The sequence below is a fragment of the Clytia hemisphaerica genome, unplaced genomic scaffold, assembly GCF_902728285.1.
Source record: "Clytia hemisphaerica strain Z4C2 unplaced genomic scaffold, Clytia hemisphaerica genome assembly, whole genome shotgun sequence".
Taxonomy (NCBI): Eukaryota; Metazoa; Cnidaria; class Hydrozoa; order Leptothecata; family Clytiidae; genus Clytia; species Clytia hemisphaerica.
This window is the reverse complement of record NW_027103421.1, coordinates 26,638-53,753: the sequence shown is the minus strand read 5'-3', so window position 1 is coordinate 53,753 and position 27,116 is coordinate 26,638. Positions and strand designations below refer to the sequence as shown.

Below are 27,116 nucleotides of genomic sequence, written 5' to 3'. Positions count from 1 at the left end.
CTTCGTAAAAATGATGGGAATCGGTGCGCGTCACGCAAAATATGTTTAGTCCTTGCCTTAACTCACCCGAGGGGGCTTTGGTAGGATTTCCTACCAAAGTCACGTGACTAAAATCATGCAATTTCACTGGTTTGAGAGTTGCGAAATAGCGTTTGCCGCCTACTTTTCTTGATCTCGCACTCCGAGAACCCGAGAACAATGAAAATGCTAGATCCAATCCATCACCTCGAAATGCAAAAAGTCACAAAATCGTGGCTTGTTTTTGCTGCAAATCTAGAAAAAAACACCCCAAGGAACAAGAACAAGCATAAACAGTTTCAGCCGAATTCGACCATTTTTGAAGACTCCAGCCTGCCCCAAAGTTTCGAAATTCGAATCTTTGTCTGGTTTCTCCGCGCCGCATTGATAATCGAAATAAACAATAAACTTTCATATTTGCATTAATGTTTCAAATAAGGTTTTTAATGAAATGGTGTAAGATCCTTATTTTTTTTTGGGTGTTTTTCACGTTTTTTTACCTTTTTGCTGACTCCTAAGACAAGTTTTTTTATAGCCCTGAAATTTTATGTACCGTCTACGAATGACTTTTACCGAAATACCGTTGTTTTTTATAAGAATTACCTCATCCCGGACGAAAAATCAGGTGTTTTACCGTCACCGTGGCTCTTGCAAAATACCGTTTCCCGAACACTTTTTATCGTTTTTACCGCTTCCCGGCCCTAAATTAGGCCTTATCCCGAGTACCGCCAGATCGTACGCCCCCCACCTAATATACTTTGTTGTAGGAAAATACCTCTCCGAATTCACTTGGCGCAGCTATAGTAAATTTCTGTGTCATATTTCTTGCGCAGCTGTGTAATTGCACTTGCTTACGTGCATGTTCTTCCAAGGTCATGTCAACCAAAGCCATATTTTCAATGGCTTTAGTGTGGTACCTTTTGACAACCCAAATACTTCCATCGGAAGCGTCAACTGCTTTGTAGGCATCTCGGAATCCTCCACGAGCAAATCTTTCTTTCTCGACAACAAATGATTTTTCGACAGGTTCCCACATACGCAATTGAATATTAAAGGCTTCTAATTCAATTTTTGTTGGCTGCTATTTCTTAACAAGTTTTCCAGCACGAAGGAGATCGGCTACTGAAACTGAATCAGCGTATTTGGTAGGTGGAATTTCTTGTCTGGAGGTTGTAGGGCCTTGTAGCGACAGCATGATTGTTTGGGCGACGATGTGCGGGTACTGAAGCTGGAATTGGGTGGTTCTTTGGATTTCCTAGGTAAACCTTCTTTCCTTTTACCTGGTCCGTTCTCGTACAAGAGGGACCTCTGTCCGTGTCAAGAACGTCACAAGAGCCTGCAGGCATATTGTAAAAGTTTTCGCACGCTTTCTTGATGTTTTCAATGGTTAAATCAAAATACTGCTCAAAAGGAACGAAATCCATAGTGGCTAAAGGTTCATATTTCTTTAGTCGCTCAGTGGGTGTAGTTGACATTCGTTGAACATTTATGTCGCTGACTTTAATTGCTGGTATCAAATCTCCTTTTCCATTTCTTTTATTTCCTACCCGATCCTCCAACTGATCCCAATCAGCGGGTCGTTTTTTATTTCTCATGTCTGCTTCCACTCACTTTCGTTCGTGCACGAGTTTCACAAAAACAATCAAAACAATAGAGAATAGACAATAAACAATATAGACATCAATACAATAGATATTAAAAAAATTGATATCAAAACAAACGCTCTTCATGTTACCTATTGTTTGATGAATAATTTTGTCTGCAAAAAGAAGTAAATTTTTCAAGAAAATACAACCCACTAGCCAAACAAAGAGCAATAGAAAGGAAACGCACTGCGACGGAGAAAAAATCTCTCATTTATGGTACCATAGAACACTGGAGTAAAGGTAGCCTGGGAATCCAAGCGTTAAACTTTATTCACAGTCTAGTTTATGATATTTTTGCTGCTTGTTTAATGCTTGGCGCAGGTAACTCGCCTGCAGGGAAATTTTTCCCTGGAATGCAGGTTCGGCCTGATTGGCCAGCTTTTGGCGTATTACTTAGCAGTACTTTCGCGCGCCTTTTGATATTTTCGATGCGCACGCATAATTTATCGAAAAAGCTGACTCTGCAGAAAAAAGGAAAGCAAATGAAAATGAAAACATAGATTCATTTCAAAACATAATGGCTGTTGGCTGGAAGTCTAAATATATGTGGCTGATGTTTTGATGTAGTTTCTAGTAGTTTTAAAAGTCTTTAGAGCTTGTGAAAGAGTTTTTATGGTAAGTTAATTATGTGTGTTTTCCTGGGTTTCCAAAGTTCAGAAAGTCTGTCAACAAGGGTTCACACGCAGACTGTTTATAACATTCTGTGTCAGACTAATCTATCTGCACCAAGCTCTATAATCTTAGAACTTTATGAGGTGAGGTATTTTTGGTTTTTTCTAAGATTATGAGCTTGGATTCCCAGGCTAGAGTAAAGGATATCATTTTATACTCTCCTACACATTTGTAACAATGTTTGGGGTCTAAGCACTAAGTTGTTTTGGCCTTGATGGGCCGTGAACTGTAAACATTAACAAACCAATAAGTAACTTCAAGCTTTTAAGCCTGTAGGGGTATGGAGACAAAGCTGTCTTTGGCACTGATGGGCTACGTGAGAAGTGATTTTAAAAATAAAAAAACAAAATACTTTTTAAAATGATATCGAGAAATAAATGAGAATTAAAACAAAATTTAAATCATTTGTGTGGCCTTGCTGGGTCGTATTTTAAGTTGTTTTTTAAAGTCATTTTGAAAACGAAATTACTTTTAAATTGTAAAATGAAAGTTATTTTCATTTATAAAATATTTTTTTTGAGTTTTTCAATAAAAAATTACTTGGCACTTATGGGTCACCATAGAGATGTTTACTGTGCTGTTTTATCATCGTCACATAGTTTTGTTTTCATATGTAAAATTGTGAACTAAACATTTTTTTATTATACTGTATTAAGGCGTGGCTACATTACATTAATTTATTTCTAAATTTCTGAAATTTTTTAATCAAGTCTTTATGATTAAAAAATTTACCCTCTTTTAAAGAAAACAAAGACGTATAAATTCTTTTTTGCGATTCTTTACCATTTTTTTGGTGTAAAGAGTTTAAAGTTTTTTTCTTCACTTCTCTCGAGATCAAAGCCACCGACATGATAGTTCTGTACATTTTTTTCGATGAATGGATTTTCTAGCGTTTGGAATTTTTAAAACCTAATATGAGATAGGGGTGAAAGATAGGATAAGTTCTAAATAAGATCTAAATTCTTCTTGGTCACGTCATAGAAGTATTACCTTAAGGGAACTATTTTTTGCGGGAACTAATTTTTGTGGTTCGCAGTTCAAGATTTTAATATTTAATATTTGCTGGAACTTAATTTTGCGGATTTCTCACTTGAAAGAAAATTAGAGCCGTACTGTGAATTATTCAACCTTTGTTTTTCGCATTTGAAAACTTTTGCGGGAACTTAATTTTATGGTTTGGACCTAAATTCACAAAAACCGCAAAATTTAGTTCCCGCAAAAATTAGTTCCCTTAAGGTAGACGAAGTTCAGCAATATGTTGTTGTAGGCAATTATTTCGTTCCTCAACTTTAACCACTAGGCGTACCCAGCAAGACCTTTTAGCTCGACTTTTCTTTTTCGAATATTTCCTCTCAAATCTCCGTTTCAAAAGAATTGCCTCAATCTTGGCCTTGATGTCTTGGAAGTTGAGTTGCATTGACTTACATCCCTTGAGAAGCTGACTCCCTTCATCAACAAGTAATTTCTTTGGGTAGCCAACTTCACATGCCAAACGTGTGAATGCTTGCACAAAGGATGTCGTTGTGTAATCTTCCATCAGTTTGATCTTCACGGCAGTTGTGGTTGCGCAACAGAAAACGATTAACCAGATTTTTACTGTTGTTCGTTTGTGATGATTCGAGTAGGATAAAAATGGTCCAGCCAAGTCGGTTTGGGAGCAATAGAAGGCTGGAGCGATGTTGAGACTGTCTAGTGACGTGGGCCCCATAGATACATCAAGTTGTTGTTTCATCAAGAATCGACATTTGGCGCATAAGGATCGAATCTGTTTTACGAGGTATCTTCCTTCAATGATGTATGCTACTTGAAGGATATATCTCCAAGTGGTTTCGACTCCTGTGTGACTGGCTGTCGGATGATTCCAATGGATGTCGTTTACAATGACATATGCCAGCGGTGAATGTCGATCAATGATTGGTACATGAAAGTGAAGTGCTCCTAGATCCTTCATGACATTTGTTGCATTGCCAAGAATCGTGACGTTATCTGTTGGAAGAATTCGTCCTGTATAGTACAAGATTCCATCTTTCATTTCCGAGATTTTCTTCACCTTGTTCGTAGGTACAAAGGTGTTGACTTCCCATGTTGCCTTTCTGAAGAGGTAATTCTTTGCTTCTTCTAAGTCATCCTCTTGAATCTTTGTTTGAAGATGTTTCGGGCGAAGTGATGAGATCTTGAGATGAGTTTTGATGAATTTTCTAATGATAACCAAGATACGTACAATAGAAGAAAATTTCCTGGCGTTTGGATCAACGAGATAATTTGAAAGCTTGTATCGTTTAGCGACCTCATCTGCTATGATGATTGAAGATGAAAAGAATGCCTTCGCTTCTGGCTTGCATTCTTTATAAGCCAATTGACGTTCTTGAGCACTGAGTTGGATCTTGTCCTTTGATAGGGATGGAAACAGTGTAGAAGGTAACTTCATCCAACTGTATCCATTGATCCAGTCTGATTCTTTATTGATGGTGTCGACAGATGAGCATCTGCGAGTTCCGATGTCGGCAATCATGTCTTCTGATTTGACATAGAACCATTGAGATCGGTCAGTGAAGCGTAGAATTTGGATGACTCTGTTTCTTGTCCACTTCATCAGATCAAGGTTTGGGTTGCAGATCCAGTATAGAGCGATTTGAGAGTCGGTGAATTTGATTGACGATTTATGACGGTCTCTAAATGCTAGCTTGACTGTTTGGCCAGTATGACTGTTGAGAAGGGCTGCCAGGAGCTCTCCTCTTGGTTGGGTTGTTTCCTCTAAGACTTGCGATATTGCGAAGATGAGTTGGCATGAATATGTTTCATCTTTGAGCTTGAAGCGGACGTAAATTGCTGAACATGCCAAATATTCACTGGCATCGCCAAAGTCAAGGGTTTCGATGCTGAGATTAACGGCCTCTTCTGGTACAATAGCGCGTTTGTATTGGATGGTCTTTATCTCTTTCATCATTTCGAAGTGTGATACCCACATGTTGCGGAGGTTGTCAGGTAAGGTATCATCCCATTCAAATTTGTGCTTGAAGATTTGATGCATATCCATCTTCATTGTTGCAATGAAAGGTGTGACGATGCCTGAGATGTCGTATAATTCTCCAAGTTTGGATGAGCATTGTCGATGTCAGAGATTGAAGTTGTTTTCGACCACGATACTTTTTCGCGAAATTCAGATCCTGAACATCAATTGATAGGGTGTCTTCTTTTGGGTACAACTTGAGTCCAGCAACTGATACAGAATGACTGTCCTTGGAAAGCTTTTTGATTGGATCTTGGCAAGAGAATGTGAAACCTTTGAGTGTGAAGCCACCATTATTTACAACAGTTTCGAGTCGATCTGCAGTGTTGATGACCTTGGGAAGAGTCTGATCACCTGATAAGCAATCATCCACATAAACGTCCTCTGATACGATTCTGTAGATGTCAGGGTGATCATTTTGGAATTGCTTGGCTGTCTCCCGTAAGCATCGTTCTGCCTGGTTGCCCGATGATTTGACACCGTAGATTAAAGTTTTGATAACTTTTTGTTCTGGTGGTTTGGTAGAATCAAGTGTTTCGTTCCAGAGATATCGTTGCAGAACCCAGTGTGATTTGTCTAGCTTGACCGAGTTGTACTTCTTTTGCACATCTGTGTGGAATCCGAATCTGTATCCCCTCCACCAAAGGAAGATGTTGAGAAGCTTGTTCATATTGTTTCTCCCCTTAGCGATGATGTCATTTAGGGAAAAACCGCTCTTGGTTGGCATCGAAGCATCAAAAACAACGCGACAAGGTGTTGATACAGAGTTTTCTTTCCAGACTGCTCTCCATGGGATGAAGTTCTGGATATTAGATTGATGAAGAAGGTCTTGGTCTGCTTGAGAAAGGTTTTTTACATAATCAACATACCCTAATGATTGAAGTTTCTCTTCAGATTTGATGATGTCAGCTTTGTCATCAGGGTTTTTCTCCAGACGTTTGAGCTGTTGATTGAAGACTTGAAGAGCGATGCCACGATTTGGTTGAAGACGATCTGTGCTGGCAATGAGAGGAAGGGTTGCTGTTGAACTTCTCTCCTTGATGTTGACTGTGACAGAGTTGTTGATAATCTCTTGCTCTGCCTCCTCTTTGATGCTACATATGTCGTTGAGTGATTCTTTGCAGGTTGAACAGTCTCTGCATTTTGTACATCGATAAGTGATTGAGCTTCCGGCTTCCTCAACAGAGTTGAAGAAGTGCATTGGATTTGTTGTATCGTCTTGGACATCTCCAAAATGATTGTTGTAGCCTAGAAGATGGACATCTGGATTGACGTGGTATCCAAAGGAGTAGAGTCTGAGTTGATTGGTGACAAAATTGGTTGATTGATTTTGGTGAATGAAATTGAATACCTGATGTGGTCCTCCAATCAAACCAAAGGAACCCTCGTTACTTTCGAAGGATGACTCATAGATGGTGAGACCTGATAGCATTTGGAAGATGGGTTTTGGAAAATGACGTAGATATTTGATACCAATGATGAAGTCGACATCACCACCGACCTTCTCTGGAACTGTTGGAAGTGTCGATGCATTGCCTCCATTCGTAATGAAAGCTGTCTTGATGTTGTTGAAAACTTCCCCATTGAGTGGATACATAGGGAACGTATTTGTGACTCGATCGAGACAAGGTCCAGTCATCAGTGCATTACCCCCAATTCGTAGAGGTAAGTTGACTTCATAGATACCATGATTGGTTGGACTTGAGATGCCAGCAATTCCTTTCATATGGATTGTGCCATCTTAGACTTGTTTTGCTCTTGATGGACCAAGACGTTGCACGGATTGATAACGACTGATAAAATCACTACAACCGTTATCGTAGAAAATGTTGAAGTTGGAATTTTCAATCCTGATTGGTTGAAGGATGAAAATTGCGTCATGTTGATCGTCAGTTGGTGAAGGTTTGATGAGTTGAGATTTGAAGATCGAATGGAAGATGCTGATGTTCTTTGAATACGTAGGAAGTGGTTGTTTCAGGATGCATCTTGCTTTGTAGTGTTCAAGCACGTCTTTGTTGTGTTGATCATTTTTGTGCTCGTCGCACACGAGAACATGCTTCGTTCTTGGGAATCTGTTGTGTGACGAGTTTTTGCAAGCGAACTGATGTTGACACTTCCCATCTCGATGTTTTCCTTGGTTGACGTTTGCGCCAGGGTAGAGACATTGGAAGCAAAAACCATTTGTAAGAAGAAATTGAAAACGATCAGCAGGTGACATGTCCACAAACTTCTTGCATGCAAAGTATTGGACAAGTTTGGTCCCATTTGGACCATTGGTTTGCACGTGATCAGTAGCACCACACACAAAACATTCAGTGATTGATTGACCATTTGCTTGACCACCTGATTGACTACCAGATTGCCCATTTGATTGATAACCAGGGTGACTATTTGATTGTTGACCTGATTGGCCAGTTGATTGACCACCAGATTGCCCATTTGATTGATAACCAGGGTGACCATTTGATTGTTGACCTGATTGGCCATTGGATTGACCACCAGTGTTTGAGTGATTCCCAAAGGATGATGGTTGTTTCTTGGAAGGTTGTTTTGGAGCTTGGTTGGACGCAATCTGTATGGCAGCCTTTTGCTGATGCACCGCCATTTCAGTTTCAAGGAAATCAATCATTTGCTTCCATTTTCTCTTCCCAGTTTCTGGAGATTTGCACGAAAGTTGCAGCCATCTCATCATTCTGCTATCTCCTAGATTGCTGACGATCTGAGAAAATGCGTTACTATAAAAAAGTTCATTTTCAATATTGTGTTTTGCAGCAAGTTGCATGAGATCTCTCATTGTATTAGTTATTTTACTCAGAGAGTCTATGATTTTAATTGAATCTTTCAGTAACTTTGGATTCTTTGTCAATTCCATGAGTTCGTGGAGTTTGTGTTGTAAAAGTACCTCCTTATCACCGAAAATTTGTTTCAGGCGATCCCATATGTCTTTGATGTTGTCAATACTTTTACAAACAATAGCCAAGGCTTGTTTATCGAGGTAATTGTTCTTGAGAAACTCTGGCTGAAGCGACTTGGGTACAGAATCGGAGTGAAGTTTATCAAACTCATCAATAAAAGTATAAATGTCAATTTTTTAATCATACCCGGTGAATTGTGGCAGTTTGATTTTAAGTCGGCTCTTCTTGAAGGATTCAAGCTTGTCAAATTCTCTAAGTTTGACTTCATCATTAAGCTTTACGTGGTATGCTGCTCTCGATTTGATGAGTGCTTCATACTTTGTCTTCAAACTGTTGTATTTCTCCATATCTGGACGAAGGCCGAGTAGTTCACGAAGTTTTGATGGTATTTCCTTCAGCTCTTTGGATTGCTCCTCAATGTGTGATTTACGCTGCTTGAGTTCTTCATTACTGAGGAGGGTTGCAATACAAGTGCAGCTTGCGTTGAGGTAAGTGATTGTGCGATCAATTTCGTCAATCAAAAGACACGCTTGGTTGGTTGAGATCTGAGTGGCAGCATTGACCTCTGCCGAATGATGAGACTCAGTGAGAATGTTCAATTGTTGCAAATACACTACCACTTGATGTGTGATGTCTGTGTAGAACGGTTGATAATTTGTTTGGTATTCCTTGGGATCCATCAATGCAGCAATGGTTTTGTGGATGGACCGATATTGAAGGCGTAGCTCTTTGATTTTTTCGGCGCTTGAGTTGATGAGCCGTAATGAGCTCTTTACAATATCTGGTCAGTTTTCTTGGATAGCATCGGTGATCTCATCTCGAAAAGTAGACTCTTCAATGAGAAGCTTCTTTAATTCAGTCTCCACTATGATGCCATCAGCTTTGGGTTTGATCGCTTCTTCTTCCATTGGCGGATGATAAGCTTCTTCGGCTAGCGGATGGGTAACTTCCGGAGATGTTGGCTTTATGACTTTCTTGCCGGTAATACCATAGATATCGTATCTGATATTGGATTTTGATCTTCTGGGTCGATCTGACATGAAACGTTGATCGGTTGACAAACAACTTCAACGCTGTTTGAATGTAGGGATTCACGGAGTGGGGAGGAATAAATTGGAAGCGGTCACAAGTGTTTGTAACATGTGTGATGATAATGTTCAAACTGAAAATTGAAATTGAAAAAATACTAAATATTGATCACAAGGACAAAGCTTAAGTCTAAAGTAAAACTAAAGTATAAGCCTGTTTGAATGTATAAATTTGAATATTGATTGATGAAATTGATTGAATAGTATTAGTTGAAAATAAAGTAAGCTAGTCCTAGCCTAATCTTAATGCCTCATGATGCAAAGCATCAAGAAAGAAAAAAAAACAAAATGGCCGACAAAACAAAAACAAAATGGCTGAAAAAAACTTACCAGCTTGCCTGAAGTGCGAGGCTGGAATAATCCAGGCAGTGGTGTGATAAAAGTTAATAAACTAAACTCATATTGATGAGAGAAAAGTTTATAAGTTATGTGACTAAGTCTTGTTTGAAGTTGGACTTAGAAAAAATTGATGTTCACTCCATGAAATTTCTTGTTGAACTGATGTGAAAATGAAAGTCCTTGCTTAAATAGCAAATTCTAGAAAATGTGTAATTTACAGAATGATAAATTCTAGGTCATAGGTCAAAGTTGATAAATGATAAAAATGTATAAATTACTGACGAAAACCAAAAATTGGGAAAATGCATATTTTGAATAAATTAACATAAATAAACAAATTAGAATCCAAAATGGTGAACACTGAGAACAGAAAAACACTAAAAATGCAGAAAACATGAGAAAAACTGAAAAACCGAGAAAAATGAGAAACACAGAGAAAACCTGAACAAATGTGAGGGAATGCCAAAAATGATGAGCAAAACACTGAACTGAAAAGGCTTAGCCGTTACAGGGACAATACACAGCACAATACGTGCTGCTGCCTTCTTCCTTCCACTCGTTTGTTGAGTGAGAAAATGAGTTGAGAAAAAACTAATGCACATTTGATACAACATACAAAAATTTCAAAAAGACTTTAAAGATATTAATGTAGTGTAACCACGGCTTTACACAATTAAAAAATATATTTCGGCACATTTCACTTGTTTATAATATATATAGTTTTTTTTTGTTTTGTTCAGGGGTGAATCCACAAAAGGTTCAAAGGCTTTTTGAGATTTCGAGAGTCTTTCAGTCGACTTAGTGAATTACGTTCAACTTGAAGACAAAATGTCCATGTTCTTGCTCTGAGTGCTACAATCGATTAGGACTTGACTCAGTTGGTTATTGGAGTGGATTGTTATTATGCGTGAATGTGTGAATTGAAAAAAGTTGCGTGACCGTGAAAATTCACTTTTTGATTGCGCGAATGCGTGAATATGGGCTATTTTGTGCGGAAATACTTGAATTATCCCACCGAGCAGTTTTCCCGATTTTTCAATGTTTCCCCGATTTTCCCCAAAAATTTTCCGATTTTCTGTAAAATCGGGTTATTGCGTGAAACTCAAGGAAAATTTGCCTGAATGCGTGAATTTCGTAACAAAATTGCGTGATTGCGTGAATTGAATGTCCGCTGGGGGCCTCATTGGAAGCTGCAATTTGTCAAAGTCGTTGAAAATTATATCAACATGCAGTGACCGTCCACACATTTTCCTTGAAGTTATTAAAGTTCCGAAACAAGAGAATGTTGAATGCCTTCGTTGGATTCTATCAATTTTAGGTAAAGATGTTAATGAATCACCCAAATTTGTAATCTTCTGTAAATCTGTTGATACCGCTGGTATAGTATATCAACAACTGAGAAGATTAAAAACCAGGAAGAAAAAGAAAAATATTGTCTTGGAATCTTTAACAGAAGTGGTCTTGTTAAAGGTTATTGTTGCAACAAGTAGCTTGGGGTGTTGGGTCAACATGAAAGATGTTCGGTACATTATACATTATGGTCCTGCATTCCATTTGGTCGATACTGCGAGCAGGTAGAGATGGTAGCAGTAAGTGGTAGCATGCTATTTTATACAGTTTTCCTCACCATGCCCATGTCAGTCGGTCAACGAAGAAATTTGTCACTGAAGCAAAAAACAAGTGCCTCAGATCAACCCTATATACACCCTTTAATGAAAACTGCGAAAAAGTGGAACCATTGAACCTTGGCCATTCTTGTTGTTCGTTTTGTGCTTCAAGTTGTGACTGTGATGGTGGTTGTGACTAAACCTTGTTTACCAAAAGTTGAAGAAATGGAAATTTGCAGTGAGAAAAAATCAGAAATGACACCAGAAAACAACACCCTTTTATTATAAGTATTTTATATAGAGTCCAAATTTATTGATAAAACTTAGCCAATTTCTAGATTCTAGATTGCCGTATTAGAGTCACCATTTTTCTTTTTATGATACAGCTGCAGAATGGAAATTAAACTTCAAAACTCAATTTGTTGGTCATGGTTCAAATAGAATAGTCCATGTTGACACCCCTCTCTCTTGCTATGATGTTTGATGACTAACAATTTATTGATACAACACGGAATTTTGCTGAATATGAATTTCTAAATAGGTTCCTGGCTCATATCCTTGTCTCTATCTAGGACATTGTAATAAAGCTTTAAAGTTTATTGATATAACAATTTTCTTTATTTCAAAATCAAAAAATGATAGGGTGCGGCAAGAAAATATTTTCGGTAGAGTTGGAGCCAATGAACCCGGGAAAAAAGATTCGTACTCTCTGGTATACGATTTAGTCGCTGGTTCAAACACGTGGTTCCCAAACAACTGAATGGTGTTGATTACAGAAAGTACTTGTGAAATTAATTTGATGTTGCCCATTGAACCGCCAGGAATTTTTGTCAATCCCCAAGGGACATTGACGATATTAAAATCTTCATCTAAAGCACGTACCATAACACCGTTGAGCTCCATCCAAAATTTCTGTATTCGATCATTGAAAATAGAATAATGTTTTCCGAATGGCCCTCTTAATACAGAATAAGGTGAGTAATTCAATTTTGTACTACCACTTTCTTTAAATGTATCTAATATTGCTTTCTCAAAGTCTACAATATTATGTTCATTTAGTCGCACGCGGAATGGGGGCTCGAACGTCTTACCATCAACTTTAATTCCACCAAAATGTGTGTCATGATATTTCTTGATACTCATTTGGCCGTGGTTGTAAATGTCAACTGTAGTTTTCTGGGAAACGTTATGATTGACTCCAAACAAGATACTTGATAAGCAAGCAATTGTTCTGTGCAAATTCCTCGCAAGGACTTCTAGCTGGGTCACAGAGACTTATTCTTGGATCAATCAATTGACCTACATTTATGAATTTAGGAGGACGGGCTTATGGTTTGAAAGAAAGTTTAACGTCACGATCATGTTTTTTGGCCTTGATAGTCTCTGCATTCGTGGTCGACAAGTTACCTTGTTTGTTTACTCGCAAGGTGTTGTTGGATTTTTTCGAAAAAACAATTCCTGGCTCATTCTCATCATTGATTGGGCGCTTTCTAGAATCGGTGGATGACGATTTTGTGGCTAAGGATGAGGTCGTGCTTGAGGACGAATTCTTAGGCTTAGGTGTTACATGGAGCTTAGTATGCAACTGGGGTCTCAAAATATATTTGCGATTATTTGGCATAGCAATGATATCTTTCTGATATATGTCCCACAAACTTCGATAGAGTCGTCAATACTTTTCTTACTAGCTGCGATTGCATCCCACTCATTGATAAGATCCTCGATCTTTGCAGATTCAGGTAAATATTCTTGAAATCCTGCAGGATTCCTGGAAGTTCATTGTTCATGCAAAGGTTGCAATAAAGCCAATAAAATGTATCAAAACCCTGATCGCCACTATTCGAACATTCTATTGTCATTTTGTCTTTTTTGTACGTAGCCTTTTGGAGAAATGACATATTTTCTTGTACATCAGTTGGCAAAACATTAAAGTATCGACATTTTTCTGCTGCCAAAATACCCTCGAGGTAATTTACCATGCCTAGCGGTGAGAAGTGCAGTTGTGTAACTTCGTGTACTTCGCCATCTCCATTGTCATATTTCCACACACGCTTTATGACAGTGTATTTTATTTTCAACTCTTTAAACTTTCTCCAATCACCTTCGACTTTGTTTTTCGTCAATGCAGCAAGACGCTTAGCTGTCAAATCTCCGCGAATGCCATCGAAACCCTTCACGGATCCACGCTTTGGCTTATTACTTTTCTGAATTTCTTTATAGTTCATCTATAACACAGAAGAGAAGTATAATACCGAAAATGTTCCATAGAATATGAAGTTCACAATAAATTTATTGGCCTTGTATAGCTAGAGGAAAATTTTCCTTCTATAAAAAAATAATATTTTATAAGGAAAGTAAACATTTTACTAATGTTTTCAAGATTAGAAAAAATTTTTATTGAAATTTGATGACGTTATAGATGATATGACGATAGAGAGATATTTTTTATTTTTTCATAGGGTATTTTTCAATGTCTTAAAAGGAAATTGTTATTAGAATTTGCAAATTTTATAGTAAGCCCACCTGAGTTGGAGTGATTCAACAGAATACCATCAACTGCTCTAACTTGGGACTTTCTGACAAAACATGGGACGGCAATTCGGCCACCATTTCACCGAACCTCCAAAGTCATTTGATTTGAGTTATAACGAATGGTGTATTAAAAAATACAAAAATACACAATTTCTCTTTCGCACCGAGTAGGCTTTTAAATCAAAATATGAAAAAAATCCATAGTGGGACACACGGGAGTGTCTGTCCACTCTAAGAGGAACGAAGAAGTATGATTGATAAACTCGGTGGAGTTATCAAAACAATTTTACATAAGATTAAAACAGCAATCAATTATTAATCTCAATCTTATCAATGGTTATACCATGGTTATCAATAGATTGATTAAATTCATAAATTACGTCACGAACATCACTAATCAAATTACTTTCTATAAAAGTCATTTAAAATATCTCAAGGGACATAATCACCATGGTAATTGTTTGAATACGAGGCAAGTGATGTTAGAGACTTAATTTATGAAAAGGTCTATTAGCTATTGATATTATCAACTAAATCAGGACAAATAATCAAAGATAATCTATCGATAGCTAATCACAAGGTCAAAATAATTGTGAATATCGATATTAGCTATCGATATCTGATATCTTTCAAGCCAACATGCTCGATTTCTTCTTGCATCAAAATGAACCTCATCAAAATACAAATCTTTCGTAAACATGATTTGATGGCCGTCTTTAGCTCATCGATCACTCAACATCATTAAAATAATTTAAAATTTTCTCCAAAGATGCATTTGAATGCAAATTTTCAAAATATTGATGACGTCAGCATATTTTAAGGATTTCAGTTTTTAGGCCGAAAAGTGATAACGTCATCAAATTTCAATAACATTTTTTTCTAATCTTGAAAACATTAGTAAAATGCATCTTTGGTCAAAATCTGAAATTATTTTGACGATTCTATCAAAAGCTATTGAAATTTCAATTTTTATGACGTCATCAAAATAGCGCAAAATTGAGGATTTTTGCGAATTACGCAATTTCAAAATAAAAAAACATCTGCCTGGACTAAATCTTATTCTATTTAGTCATACGCTTCGTTTGAGCCCAAAATGAGCTTATGGAAATGATTTATAACGTTGCAAGCATTTTGACCCCGCCTTAATCCCCAGGGGGTTATTACTTTTCACTCAGATGTTTAGGAAATTATCAAAATACTGCCAAACTTACCTGAAGAAATTCCAGTCATACGTCTTTTAGCTAAACTTTTTTTTTAAGTTGTCAAATCAGTCATACATTTTTCATTTTTCTCTGAAATCGGATAATCGGGGATACTTTTTTCCGAATTGGGAAATATAAGGAAATCATTATTTTTAATCATCTTTGACGAAATCGGTGAGACTTTTTTTCCGAAATCAGAAAATCGGGGATAAGATATTATAGCAATTAGCCACTTTCACGGTGCGCTCGCCGTGCTGCAAATTTGTTTTTTTGGGGACGGGGTTTTCATAATGGCGGCATTTCCACTTTCGATTTCAGTCGAGACACTGCAAAACAATGGCGGGAGCTGCAGTTTCTGGCTTCACAAAGGAAACTGCGGTTGTATCGCTATCTATCCAATACCATCATATTAAGGAGATAGCAGCTATTACATTACAATAACGATATAACACTATTATACATTGATATAATATGAATACAATAAAAGATAATATAATATAATTATATTATATTGTATACTACACACTCATGCATCCACATATCTATGCATCTACATATCTATGCATCCACATATCCATGTATCTACATATCTATACATCTACATATCTATGCATCCACATATCCATGTATCTACTTATCTTTGCATCTACTTATCTACGTATCTACTTATCTACGCATCTACATATCCATGCATCTACATATCCATGCATCTACATATCTATGCATCTACACATCGATGCATCCACATATCCATGTATCTACATATCTATACATCTACATATCTATACATCCACATATCCATGTATCTACTTATCTATGCATCTACTTATCTACGCATCTACTTATCTACGCATCTACTTATCTATGCATCTACATATCTATGCATCTACTTATCTACGCATCTACTTATCTATGCGTCTACATATCTATGCATCTTCTTATCTATGCATCTACATATCCATGCATCTACTTATCTATGCGTCTACATATCTATGCATCCACATATCCATGTATCTACATATCTATGCATCTACATATCTACGCATCTACTTATCTATGCGTCTACATATCCATGCATCCACATATCTATGCATCTACATATCCATGCATCTACTTATCTACGCATCTACTTACCTACACATCTACTTATCTATGCATCTACATATCCATGTATCTACTTATCTACGCATCTTCCTATCTATACGTCTACATATCCATGCATCCACATATCTATGCTTCTACATATCTATGTATCTACTTATCTATGCGTCTACATATCTATGCATCTACTTATCTACGCATCTACATATCTACGCATCTACATATCTATGCGTCTACTTATCTACGCGTCTACTTATCTATGCGTCTACATATCTATGCATCCACATATCCGTGTATCTACATATCTATGCATCTACATATCCATGCATCTACTTATCTATGCATCTACTTATCTACGCATCTACATATCCATGCATCCACATATCTATGTATCTACTTATCTATGCATCTAATTATCTATGCATCTACATATCTATGCATCTACATATCCATGCATCTACTTATCTATGCATCTACTTATCTACGCATCTACATATCCATGCATCCACATATCTATGTATCTACTTAAATCACAAATCATCATTTAATAATGAGCGCTACAAAAATAGCACCACACTCTCGACACACATCTGGGATATGAAATCAAAAGGCGTGATTCCCACATTAAAATGGTCAATTGTTTCCCAAGCGAAGGCATACAATAACATTTCCAAAACATGCCAATTATGTCTGAATGAAAAACTCGAAATCTTAAGCTATAAAAACAAAAAGGAACTCTTAAACAAAAGATCAGAAATTATTGCGAAGTGCCGCCATATTAACAAATATGTATTGGCAAATTATAAATCAAAAGATTAACTTTTTATTTCCCAATAGAATTTCTTTTTCAAATTTTACGACACGTATTGATTCCCTTGTTAATTACTCTAATTATTGTACGATGTATGAATAGGAAGAGAATTTTGTTCAACATTTAGTTTACAACTGACGATTGGAAACATGAAACTTAAAGTATTGTAAAAAGCAAATTTGGTTAATTTTCTTTTCTTGATATGTATCTACTTATCTATGCGTCTACATATCTATGCATCTACTTATCTACGCATCTACTTATCTATGCGTCTACATATCTATGCATCTACTTATCTATGCATCTACTTATCTACGCATCTACTTATCTATGCATCTACATATCTATGCGTCTACTTATCTATGCATCTACATATCTACGCATCTACTTATCTATGCATCTACATATCCATGCATCTACTTATCTACGCATTTCTTATCTATGCATCTACATATCTATGCGTCTACTTATCTATGCATCTACATATCCATGCATCTACTTATCTATGCATCTACTTATCTTCGCATCTACTTATCTATGTATCTACTTATCTATGCATCTACTTATCTATGCATCTACATATTTCTTGGTGTGTGAACATTTTGGCATTATGTTACACTTTTGTTTTCTGTATGGTTACGTAAGGTACTCAAAACTAATGATGGAGAGTGTTTCTTTTGTTATTATTCCTTTTATGGGAGTAATTGCTCTCCTTTAACACCGCCATTTACCCTTTCGCAGCGAGAGTGTTAATATATTGTTTTCCGATCAACCAATCACATTTCATCCATTTCGCGGCGCGCGAAAGTGGAAATTTACGGAAGCCGATTTTGGAAACATGTGCCATCCAAAAGGAAAGAAAGTGAAGAATTAATTAGTGGGGTGTTGGTATATCCTGCATGCAACTGAGAGCTGATTGTTTGAATGGATATTAAAGTGAATTAAAATGAAGATTTCAGACCTTTGTAAGGATGTTATTAAATTGATTGTGAACAAGGGCGACGTTTTTCGCTCAAAATATTTTGTAGATTTGGACCAATATGTTTGTGAGCTAAATCAACAAGTTAATAATTATCAAGATGAGGCAAATCACAAACAAAAGGATTTGACATTATTGCCAAACATTCTATTTTTTGACCCTTTTGCGCAACTCAAAGACTCTGAATTTTTTTACTGTCCACATTGCAAAGAAGATAAAAAATTCGCGAAAGTAAATGGTCGCGAAAATCCATCAAAATACGCGAAATTTCCCGAATGGCCTGACTAGTGAAATTTTCTGCACGCGAAATTTTGTGACATTTAAGTACTCTCTTTTTCTATAAGCACACGAAAAAATCAAGTCGAGACTCAATATGCCTAGGAAAATCTCATTTTCAGCCCTCGATTTATGCGCATTTATATACTTAGACTTCGACTTATCGAAAATTGGGAACTGTTTATATGGGAAATATTTATGGAAATATGGATTTTAAAAAATTAAGGGGGTCCGTGTTTTCGTAAAGGTCCGGGGTCCGGGTTTTCTCAGGGTCCGGGTCCTGGTTGTACAGTACGCCTTTTATTTCCAAAACCCAATTTGCTTGAAAATTGGGCCTATAGCATCAGCAATCTAAGAAAAGCGTAGTTTTGGAGATAACATTGTCCTACGAAACGTTTACCATCTGCCGCATAATATCTTAAATTTTCTTTGGTAAGCTTGAGTACATAATCTCCTGTTGATTTTCTGAAAGCTCTTTAGTTTTGCGACAAAAAATCACATTTCTTTTATAAGCAACCAGGTTGCTAAGGGTCAAGGCCTCAAGTTTGCTTTTTTTTTACTATTTTGTAAAGTAAAAGCATTTTAGATAATCTAAACATGACAGACGATGTTAAAAATTCCAAATGGCTTTTAATGTTTTAGAAAACTGTCCTTATGGTTATGCGGCTAATCAGGGCTAATGGCAATGGACCTTTTTTAAAGTATGCCAGCAGTGAAATTCTTTAACCCTTTCAGTCCCGAGGTTCTGACGGCTACTGTCCCAGAGCAAATTTTACGAATTTCACTTGCCTGTAAGTAATGGGCCATATCTCGATAGAGAAGCGTTCGATTTTGTAATGCAATTTGCACCCTTTTTTTCTCATAGGATTTAGGTTATTTTGACACCAAAACCTTCCCAATAAAGTTTCTCAATCTTGTAAAAAGAATGCAAATGTGACCATGAAAATGAGTTTTTACCGAAAATTTTGACTTTATCGACAGAGATAAATAGTATAAAAAATTATACAGTGATCGGACAGCCAAATATCTAAAATATAGGTTCCTATCTATCATCTTGCAAAAAATTAGCAAATATAACTGTCAAAATCACTCACAATCAAGATTTGAATTTCAAAATTCGACCTTTTTGGAGATAGGAGGTTTTGCCCGGGAAAAATTTCATCTATTTTGCATTTTTCATAAATTTCGATAGAAAATTGCTATTGACAAGCGGTTTTTTGTATGGTGCGCCAAAATCTCTTTATTTTGATTTTAATTTGGTTCCAGTCCCCTTTATTACGCCAAAACTACACAAATTGATAAAAACTAGACCCCCCGCCCTGCGGGTGCGTGGGACACAGTGAACTTACTAGGGTACCCGCCCTGCGGGTTCGTGGGACTGAAAGGGTTAAGGATATATCAGAAAACAATACACGTTGAAAGTCTACCCAAAAACACTGATGTCCCAGAATTTCCCGGCTGTTTCTGAAAACCATAGACGCATACAACGAATCAGACAATCCAGTCAAACTAACAACCTTAATTGTGAGTATATCAGATAAGCTCTGTCTAGGTAGACTTTTAATAATGGTGTTCTACCTGGCTGCCGAACTATTTACAACTCTGCCTTTCAGATTGAAAGATAGGTCTACATGAAAATTAATTCCCTTAAAAATATGAAATTTAGGAATTACAGAATTAATTTCTGTTGTAGATTGCTACAGATTTTCAATCAAAGTTTTCGTGGGTAGACACCCAAAAATAATGTGATTATTATTATTATTCCCGCTAAAATTAGTCTCTTATTAAGGTAGCTACAACAGGCTACAAAGTATTGTTTAGTATTCAGCATTTTAATAAATATCAATAACCATTTAATACTTTTTCTTTTCTTTCTTCAGCGTCAGGGTAAGCAAAGTGAAGATACCTGGGCTTATCGAGTTCAATCAGAGTTAAACAGACCTGGAGTGTTGTTTTTTAAAAGGATTAACGGAAAAATTCAAAAAGTGGAGGAGGAACAATCGGGCTATACAGTTACCACTACCAGTCAAAAATTCAACAAATGTCTTGAACTAAATTGTAAGCATAATTTTTAATCCTAAAATACTCTTCTTTTTTTTCTTTATTTTTTTTTCAATGATTTATTTGCCTGCAAAAAATAAATTTAACAGTTGGAAATAGAAAAATCAAAAAGGAAAGCAGGCCAGGAAATTACCATTCACCTAGATGTCTAGCATCTAATCAAAATGGCAACCTCAGAGAGACTTTTCAAAAGATTTGGTCCAGGGGGGCTCCTCAGAGAATTTGGGTGTGTTTTAGGAGCCTATTCTCAAATGATACAGCCTGTTTATAGGACAAGGTATGATTTTGATTTCTTTGGCTTCATTCCCAGATCTTGGTAACTGTTTTAAATGGGCGAGAAACTGTATGATTAAAGAAGGTGTACCGCCTTGATAACAAAACGGTTTTAGCATCTAAGTAGATTGAAGATGTTTAAAATGAAGTATGTTTATTCTAGAAATATCATTTCTCATATTATTGACTTTTTTCTAGTACAAGCTGACATGAATTTCAAGAACATGATCAAATTCGTTCAACAAAAGTCAGGAGCGAATTTTCCTGCAGCAATCCAAATCTTTGGGGCCACTTTCATGGCCCTTCATTTTAAAACTATCATGGACGAGTATGGGTTCGTTCCTGTGCCATTAGTCATCGGAGCTTCTGGTACAACAAAGTCCACCATGGCCAAATTGGCTCTTGCATCTATTGGTGTTAAAGGAAATAAATTTGGTAAAATATTGCTTTACTATTATAAATTTGAAGAGAGATTTAAACTAAAGTTGATTCTACATGCTGCAAAAGGTAGTAGGTGCTGCACTTGGATAATTACACTGCATGAAAAGTTGTCTTCTCTAACGCAAGATATATGACGAAAAGTTAACTTTTCTCTCAATTTTCTTGTTTTGAAATCATTGAATTTTCTTCTGTGCGAAAACAAGTAACAGTGAATCTTCACTATTTCTCGAAAAGCTTAAATTTTCTAAATATCGACATAATTAACTTTTCGATGTACAAAATGATTACATTTTTAGCCACGAAAAGTACTACTTTTCTCTGAAGTGAAAATATAAGACTTTCTCCACGCAGTGAAGATTCACTTTTACTTGTTTTCTTGTCCATGGAAATTTTAAATTCAAAATTGAGAAAAGACGAACCTTTTTTGTAAAAAAAATAACGAAATTCTTTTAATGAAAGGAAAGATTAACAATTTATTATTTACGCATTTTCGAAAAGATGCAGATGTCTAGACCAGAAATAACCAACGTTTCGTTATTGGGAATATATATTCTAGCTTAAAAAAATACTTGATCCGCTCCATTTCATAACATTGAAAAGGTAAAAAACTTCTAATATGGAAACATTAAATTTCTGGTTACTGTAGCGACAATTAGACGCGAGGTTAAATTCGATAAGATATTAAATTATTAAATATTCTTGGATGATTTTCTTCTTTAAAATTAAAGTCAATATTAAAAAAACCATATTAATATCTATGTACACTCATAATTCTTGTGCTAAAAATCTAAAGTATGCCTTATTTACATAAAATGACATAAATTAATAAGATAATGTAAGATAATAAATCATGATATATAATCTTTAAAACAATGGCAATAATTGATGTGGTATAGAAGGAGCTTATAGGGTTGGGGGATATTTCTGACAAAATTTGACATTGTAAAGCATTTTTCGAATTTAAGAAATAAGATTTAGGTTACGGTTCAAGAAATTGTATTGGTATAAAAAATGATGAACTAATTAATATAAGAAGTACAACAATTACTCCTTCAGTTGTATATCGTTCCTCTTTTCCCGAGGGTTCTCCGATTCTTCGTTCATTGTCATTGAAGATGTTTCTTTTGTTGTGTTGTCGAACAATCATCTTTACTTCTTTTTCTTAATACCATTTATTTCTTGGTCTTCTGATGAGACGATGTTCATTTTGTGATAAGTTTTCTCCACACGTCTTTGACACAGAATTGATGCTTCGGCTCCCACCGCCGAGCTCGCGATACGTTTTTCGACTTTCTGTAGAGAGAAAATGATAAAAATTATACTTTACTTTTTAAACAGGATTATCAAACAGATTAATTGTCCATTTATTTTTATTGAAAATTGAATTGAACTTTAAATTGAAAATAACTAGTAAAAATCCAAAATGACTTGAAGATTACAAAAAAACATAATAGCAAGAAAGAAATTACGCGTTTTAGACAGGTTATTTCAAAAATAACTTGAACGAGTGAGTACTTACATGATCATTACATTGCCTCTTTAGCATTATTGACGCATATTCATCGCCAAGTCTTTACTTGTTTCACTTTAAAGTTCGTGTGAAAGCATATTACAAGATTTCGTGACAAATCAAATTTCTTTCCCTCTTTTAATTTCTGCCAATTAAAATCTCTTTATCAATATTTTTCTATAAGAGACTTGATTGGACTACAATTGAAAATATCGTAATTTCTCCACAATTATAAATGTGTTAACACAGGGTCCCAAAGGGAATGGTGTTGTTCAGTTCAAACAGTTAATTGTAATTTTTTGATCAAACCGCCGAACAAATTTTTCAGCCTTTGAAATATCGCCAAAAAAGAGAAACTACGAATCGTTCTTTTCTTCCATCAAGTTAAAGCATTCGAGTTTAATTTTAACAAGTTTAATTAATTGAACTGTTTTTAGGAGCTCTTCGTACACACCACTGCCCCCATTTTACGAGAATTAGTTAACGCAAAAGCTTAATACTACACGTTTTTTTATAAAAACAAACTATATAAGAACATAAGGCTTAAAAGGCCAAAATGTTAAGAACAAGTTAAGAATATTTCAAGGCTTTGGGAACTCAAAAACACCCGATCGCTTACGAAAATGGCCATAAATACTCATAAAATGGGGGGGGATAAGAACATGTTAAGCACACTTTTTAGGCTTATTTCCGAAGGCAAAAATTTTGGATGTTCTTATAAAAAATCGTGTATTCATGAAATATCAAAATCAAATTGTTTTCTTTTTATATACATTCCTGATTCGTTCTGTATGTAAAACTCGTCAAACTCACTGACCATAAAAATTAATTTTGGCTGATTTGCAAAATATCTAATACATCCAAAAATTTTATGCCATCTATAATGTAAAATACAGGCTTAAATGCAACCTACTAGCCGTAAGCAAAGCGTCACAAACGCTGCGAGGCCCAAAACAGTGAATCGCTATACATTCAAAAAACTCAAACGAAACGAAGGTAGCTGTCGAAGGATTATACTATTTTCATTTTATGAAAGAATGCCTCAAATAAATTGTTCTTCTTTCCTCCTACAAAATAAACACCCTTGCATTTGATTCAAATATATAAGGAGTAAAGATTGCCTCGCATTACATTTGTCAACTATAATGAAGTAAATCGAGATTAAGACTTAAATAAAAGATCTTTGAAAGATTTTGAAAAGTTTTGCAAGTTTTACAAAAACACAAAATTTTAAAAATAATCTCAAAATGGAATGAAATGAAAGCTTTAAGTCATGTATAATGAATTTGAAGAAGATTAATTTGAGCATATCCAGTTTCCAGCCCTTAAAACAAAAATCGTTTCTAAACATCTCCAATTAGTCTAGTTGTAGAAAATCTGGTGAAGATGCTAAAGCACAATGCTTCAAAGCCAAGAAGGGGAGGATTTGTAAAGCTTTTTTAGTAGATTGACAAAATGTATAGAAAATATTTTAAACTTTTAAACTAACACGAGTAAACGTATCGATGAATAGATTTTACCGGTATTTTTGTAAAGATTAAATATTTCCAAGAAAAATTTCAGGCGAATTTTCAGCTATAGCCTCACCTAAAACTTTTATGTTAATAATGAATTAATGAGTTAATAATTTTATGTTAATGCGTATAAAATCAAAAAACAATTTTGCATACAATGCATTAAAATCAATAAGTAATTGAAGAGGGAATCTTCATACACAACTATTTACTCAACTCCATTGAGACACCCCTGTGTCAAGACCCGCCGCTGGATAAACAATTCTTTCAAAATCCCAATGGGGATAGAATTTATATACTTTTTGAGTTCAAAAATATAGTGGGATGGTTTCGAACGCAATTTCTTAAATATAATTTTTATATGGGGATGAATTCAAAGTCAATTTCCCAGTGGGGCTGAAATGATAGGGTATTTTTCATTAGAGGATGAAGTTTTTGCTAAATTTTCCAGTGGGTTGTGGTTCCATGTGGGAAAAAGTTCCACAGGGCTGTGAGACAGGGATGTATTGAGTTTCTTTAAAAGTAGTGATACAAATTTTACAAAATTGGCCTGCAAATAATGCAAATAATGCTGAGGTTGCGCGAAGTGTGGTTTGCACTTTCAACAGTTGTTGATCTGACTTAATTGTTAAAATTAAAGATTTAAAAGAAAAATCTAGAACTTGAAAAATCTGTAAATCATAGAGTACAAAGAGAGCTAATTACACCCCTGTCACAGTGTTACAGCCCCGGTGGAGCTTCTCCCACTATGGGGATGAAAGTTTATACAGTGCAATTTCTAAGCGGAGACGAAACAAAGTAAAAGATGTAGGACATTTCTTTCTCCTTTCGCCTTAAAACTTCTAATTCTAAGGTGCGAAAAAGAAAAGCGGCACCTAGTTTGGTCAACAGAGGACACCTCTTCTTTTTCCTGTCATCACGCTAACAGGCACAGGGGTCGTTGGACAATATAAAATTTTTTAATTAAAAAATAATCTTGTCAATCAAGCGATCAATCCTAAAAAACACATTCTCATCTTGCTCCCATAAAATTGAAATATTTATTTTACTTTTGCCAAATCAACTACAAGAAAATCTGCTCCTTACTTTTATCCCGACGTAGAGATTATAATGTTTTTAAAAAACGAAATTATTACCTTTTTTTATTGTATTTGATGATTGTATTTTCGATAAATTTGGCATGAAAATTTGATATTTTCATGAAAAATATTTTCGTTTAAATTTCAAGACGAAAACTTTGTATTTTCTTGAAATACAAATGAAGAAAAGATAGTCATTCTGGAAACATGAAAGATTTCCTTTTTAATGAAAAACGACAAAAGAAATTATCCACCTTTTCGAAGCAAGAAATATTTAAAGATTATCTTTTTTCAAGAACTTAAAGAAAAAGAATCTTTTCTTAAAACTGTAAGGAAAAATCGATATTTCCGCAATCGTACGTTCGAAAACATTAAGTTTTCAAGGACAAGAAACTGGAAAGACATTTATTTCATGCAGTGTTATTATATATTGAATCAGATTAAATTTGTATTATTCTTTTAAAAATATATTGCATTCTTTCTGGAAATGGAGTAATTAATTTATTTATTATGTGTTTTTACCAGATCTTTATTTAGACTTTAAACTTCTTTTTGTAGATCCGACTTATTCATCACTTGTGAACCTTGTTTCGAAAACCCAAGTACCTTTTCTTTGGGAGGATGCTGAAGATTTCAATTGCCTTGGTAAATTGGTGATGCTGATATATAATGATGTAAGTTCAGTAATGATTCGAAAATTATTCTCATTTTGTTTTGAAAGGCTTCCTGAGAGATTTAATACTGAGGCGAAATAATTTTTATTTCTAGTTCTTCAGGCTATTTTTCTTTACAAAAATCCACAACTGTTAATTTTTCACATTAGTTATTGTAAGTTTGTGTAAAAGAGCTGTTAAGATTTATTCCGCAGCATTGATAAAATGTGAAATTTTGAATTCAAAGCACTATAAATTATCAAACTTCATCATAGGACCTGAAATTTTAGGTAGAACCTTGAACTTCCCCCTGCACACTATGACGGTGTATTGCTTATTTATCCATTTGTTAGGAAATGGAAAGCAAAATAAAATTAGTGCACACTTATCTTGAATAGACTTTAACAAGCAATAACGTTTTGATACTTTTTGCTCTACCCATGAGTCACTATTTGGAGAATAACTGATCTATCAATTGACAGCTCTCTTAAAATATTAAAGTGTATAAAAATGCTCAAAATCATAAATGGTACATGATGCAAGATATTAGTCGATTAAAAATTAGAAAGATTAGATTAGAAAGATTTAGTAAAATGACGTGGGTTTTTGTATTTTCTTTTAGTCTGAACGAGAAAAGTATGAAGGGTCATCTGAAAGTCCACATACGATGCCGGTATGCACTACCAACGGCACTTTCTTTGACAGTCTCCCTGAAGGAATACGCTACAACAGGTAAGTTTGCTATGTTGATGAAAAATATTCAGTCACTATGTTCGTAACAATATTGGGTTCTTCAAAAGATTTATTAGTTGACCACTTCATCAGGACAATCAAGAGGTCGTGTAGGCGTTTCTTTTTTTTAATATAGACGATTGTAGTATGGTGAATTCTGCCCAGATGAATGTGTCAAAGCAATAAGAAAGCAATAAGAAAAAAATATTGAATCTTTTTATCACCAGATACTTTTCTTTATTCAGATTCGTCCAACGTACACTTTTGATACCGTTCAATGAATATGAACACCAAAAATTGGGTGTTATTGGAAAGTTGATGTTTTCGCATACGCTGACTACCGAGATGGGGCCGAAAGCTAGTGCCCTTTTCCCTCAGTTTTTGGAACTGGAAGAGGTGATAAAATGAAAAATATCGAAAACGATCCCCTTATGAAGGGTTTAGAGAAGACCCTTCTTGGAAAAGAACTGTTCCATGTGTCAGACTTGAGGTCTGACAAGAACTATGCCTTAATGATGTTCTTCACTGGTAAGGTAGGTTGTTTTACTTTCAGTCAACAGTTTAAATCTAATTATTTTCTCATTTGCAATCTATCCCCTCCCTTGTGATCGATATTCGGTCCTTTGATTTCAATTTTACCAACTTTTATATAGCAAA

The 27,116-nt window shown here is 35.5% G+C and overlaps 2 protein-coding genes across 2 annotated transcripts; one reads left to right on the top strand and one right to left on the bottom strand.

Moving 5' to 3' along the window:
• Positions 1 to 3,567: 3,567 nt before the first annotated feature.
• On the bottom strand, positions 3,568 to 5,304 carry LOC136797784 (uncharacterized). The gene has a single exon (XM_067054369.1). The coding sequence runs from the start codon at positions 5,302 to 5,304 to the stop codon at positions 3,568 to 3,570; it is 1,737 nt and encodes a 578-aa protein (XP_066910470.1).
• A 14,354-nt stretch (positions 5,305 to 19,658) lies between these two features.
• LOC136797773 (uncharacterized) lies at positions 19,659 to 26,986 on the top strand. The gene is made up of 6 exons (XM_067054361.1): positions 19,659 to 19,720; positions 20,077 to 20,254; positions 20,729 to 20,965; positions 25,633 to 25,748; positions 26,350 to 26,459; positions 26,705 to 26,986. Exons 3-6 carry the CDS (start codon positions 20,740 to 20,742, stop codon positions 26,865 to 26,867), a joined length of 615 nt encoding a protein of 204 aa, XP_066910462.1. The 5' UTR covers positions 19,659 to 19,720; positions 20,077 to 20,254; positions 20,729 to 20,739; the 3' UTR covers positions 26,868 to 26,986.
• Positions 26,987 to 27,116: the final 130 nt, after the last annotated feature.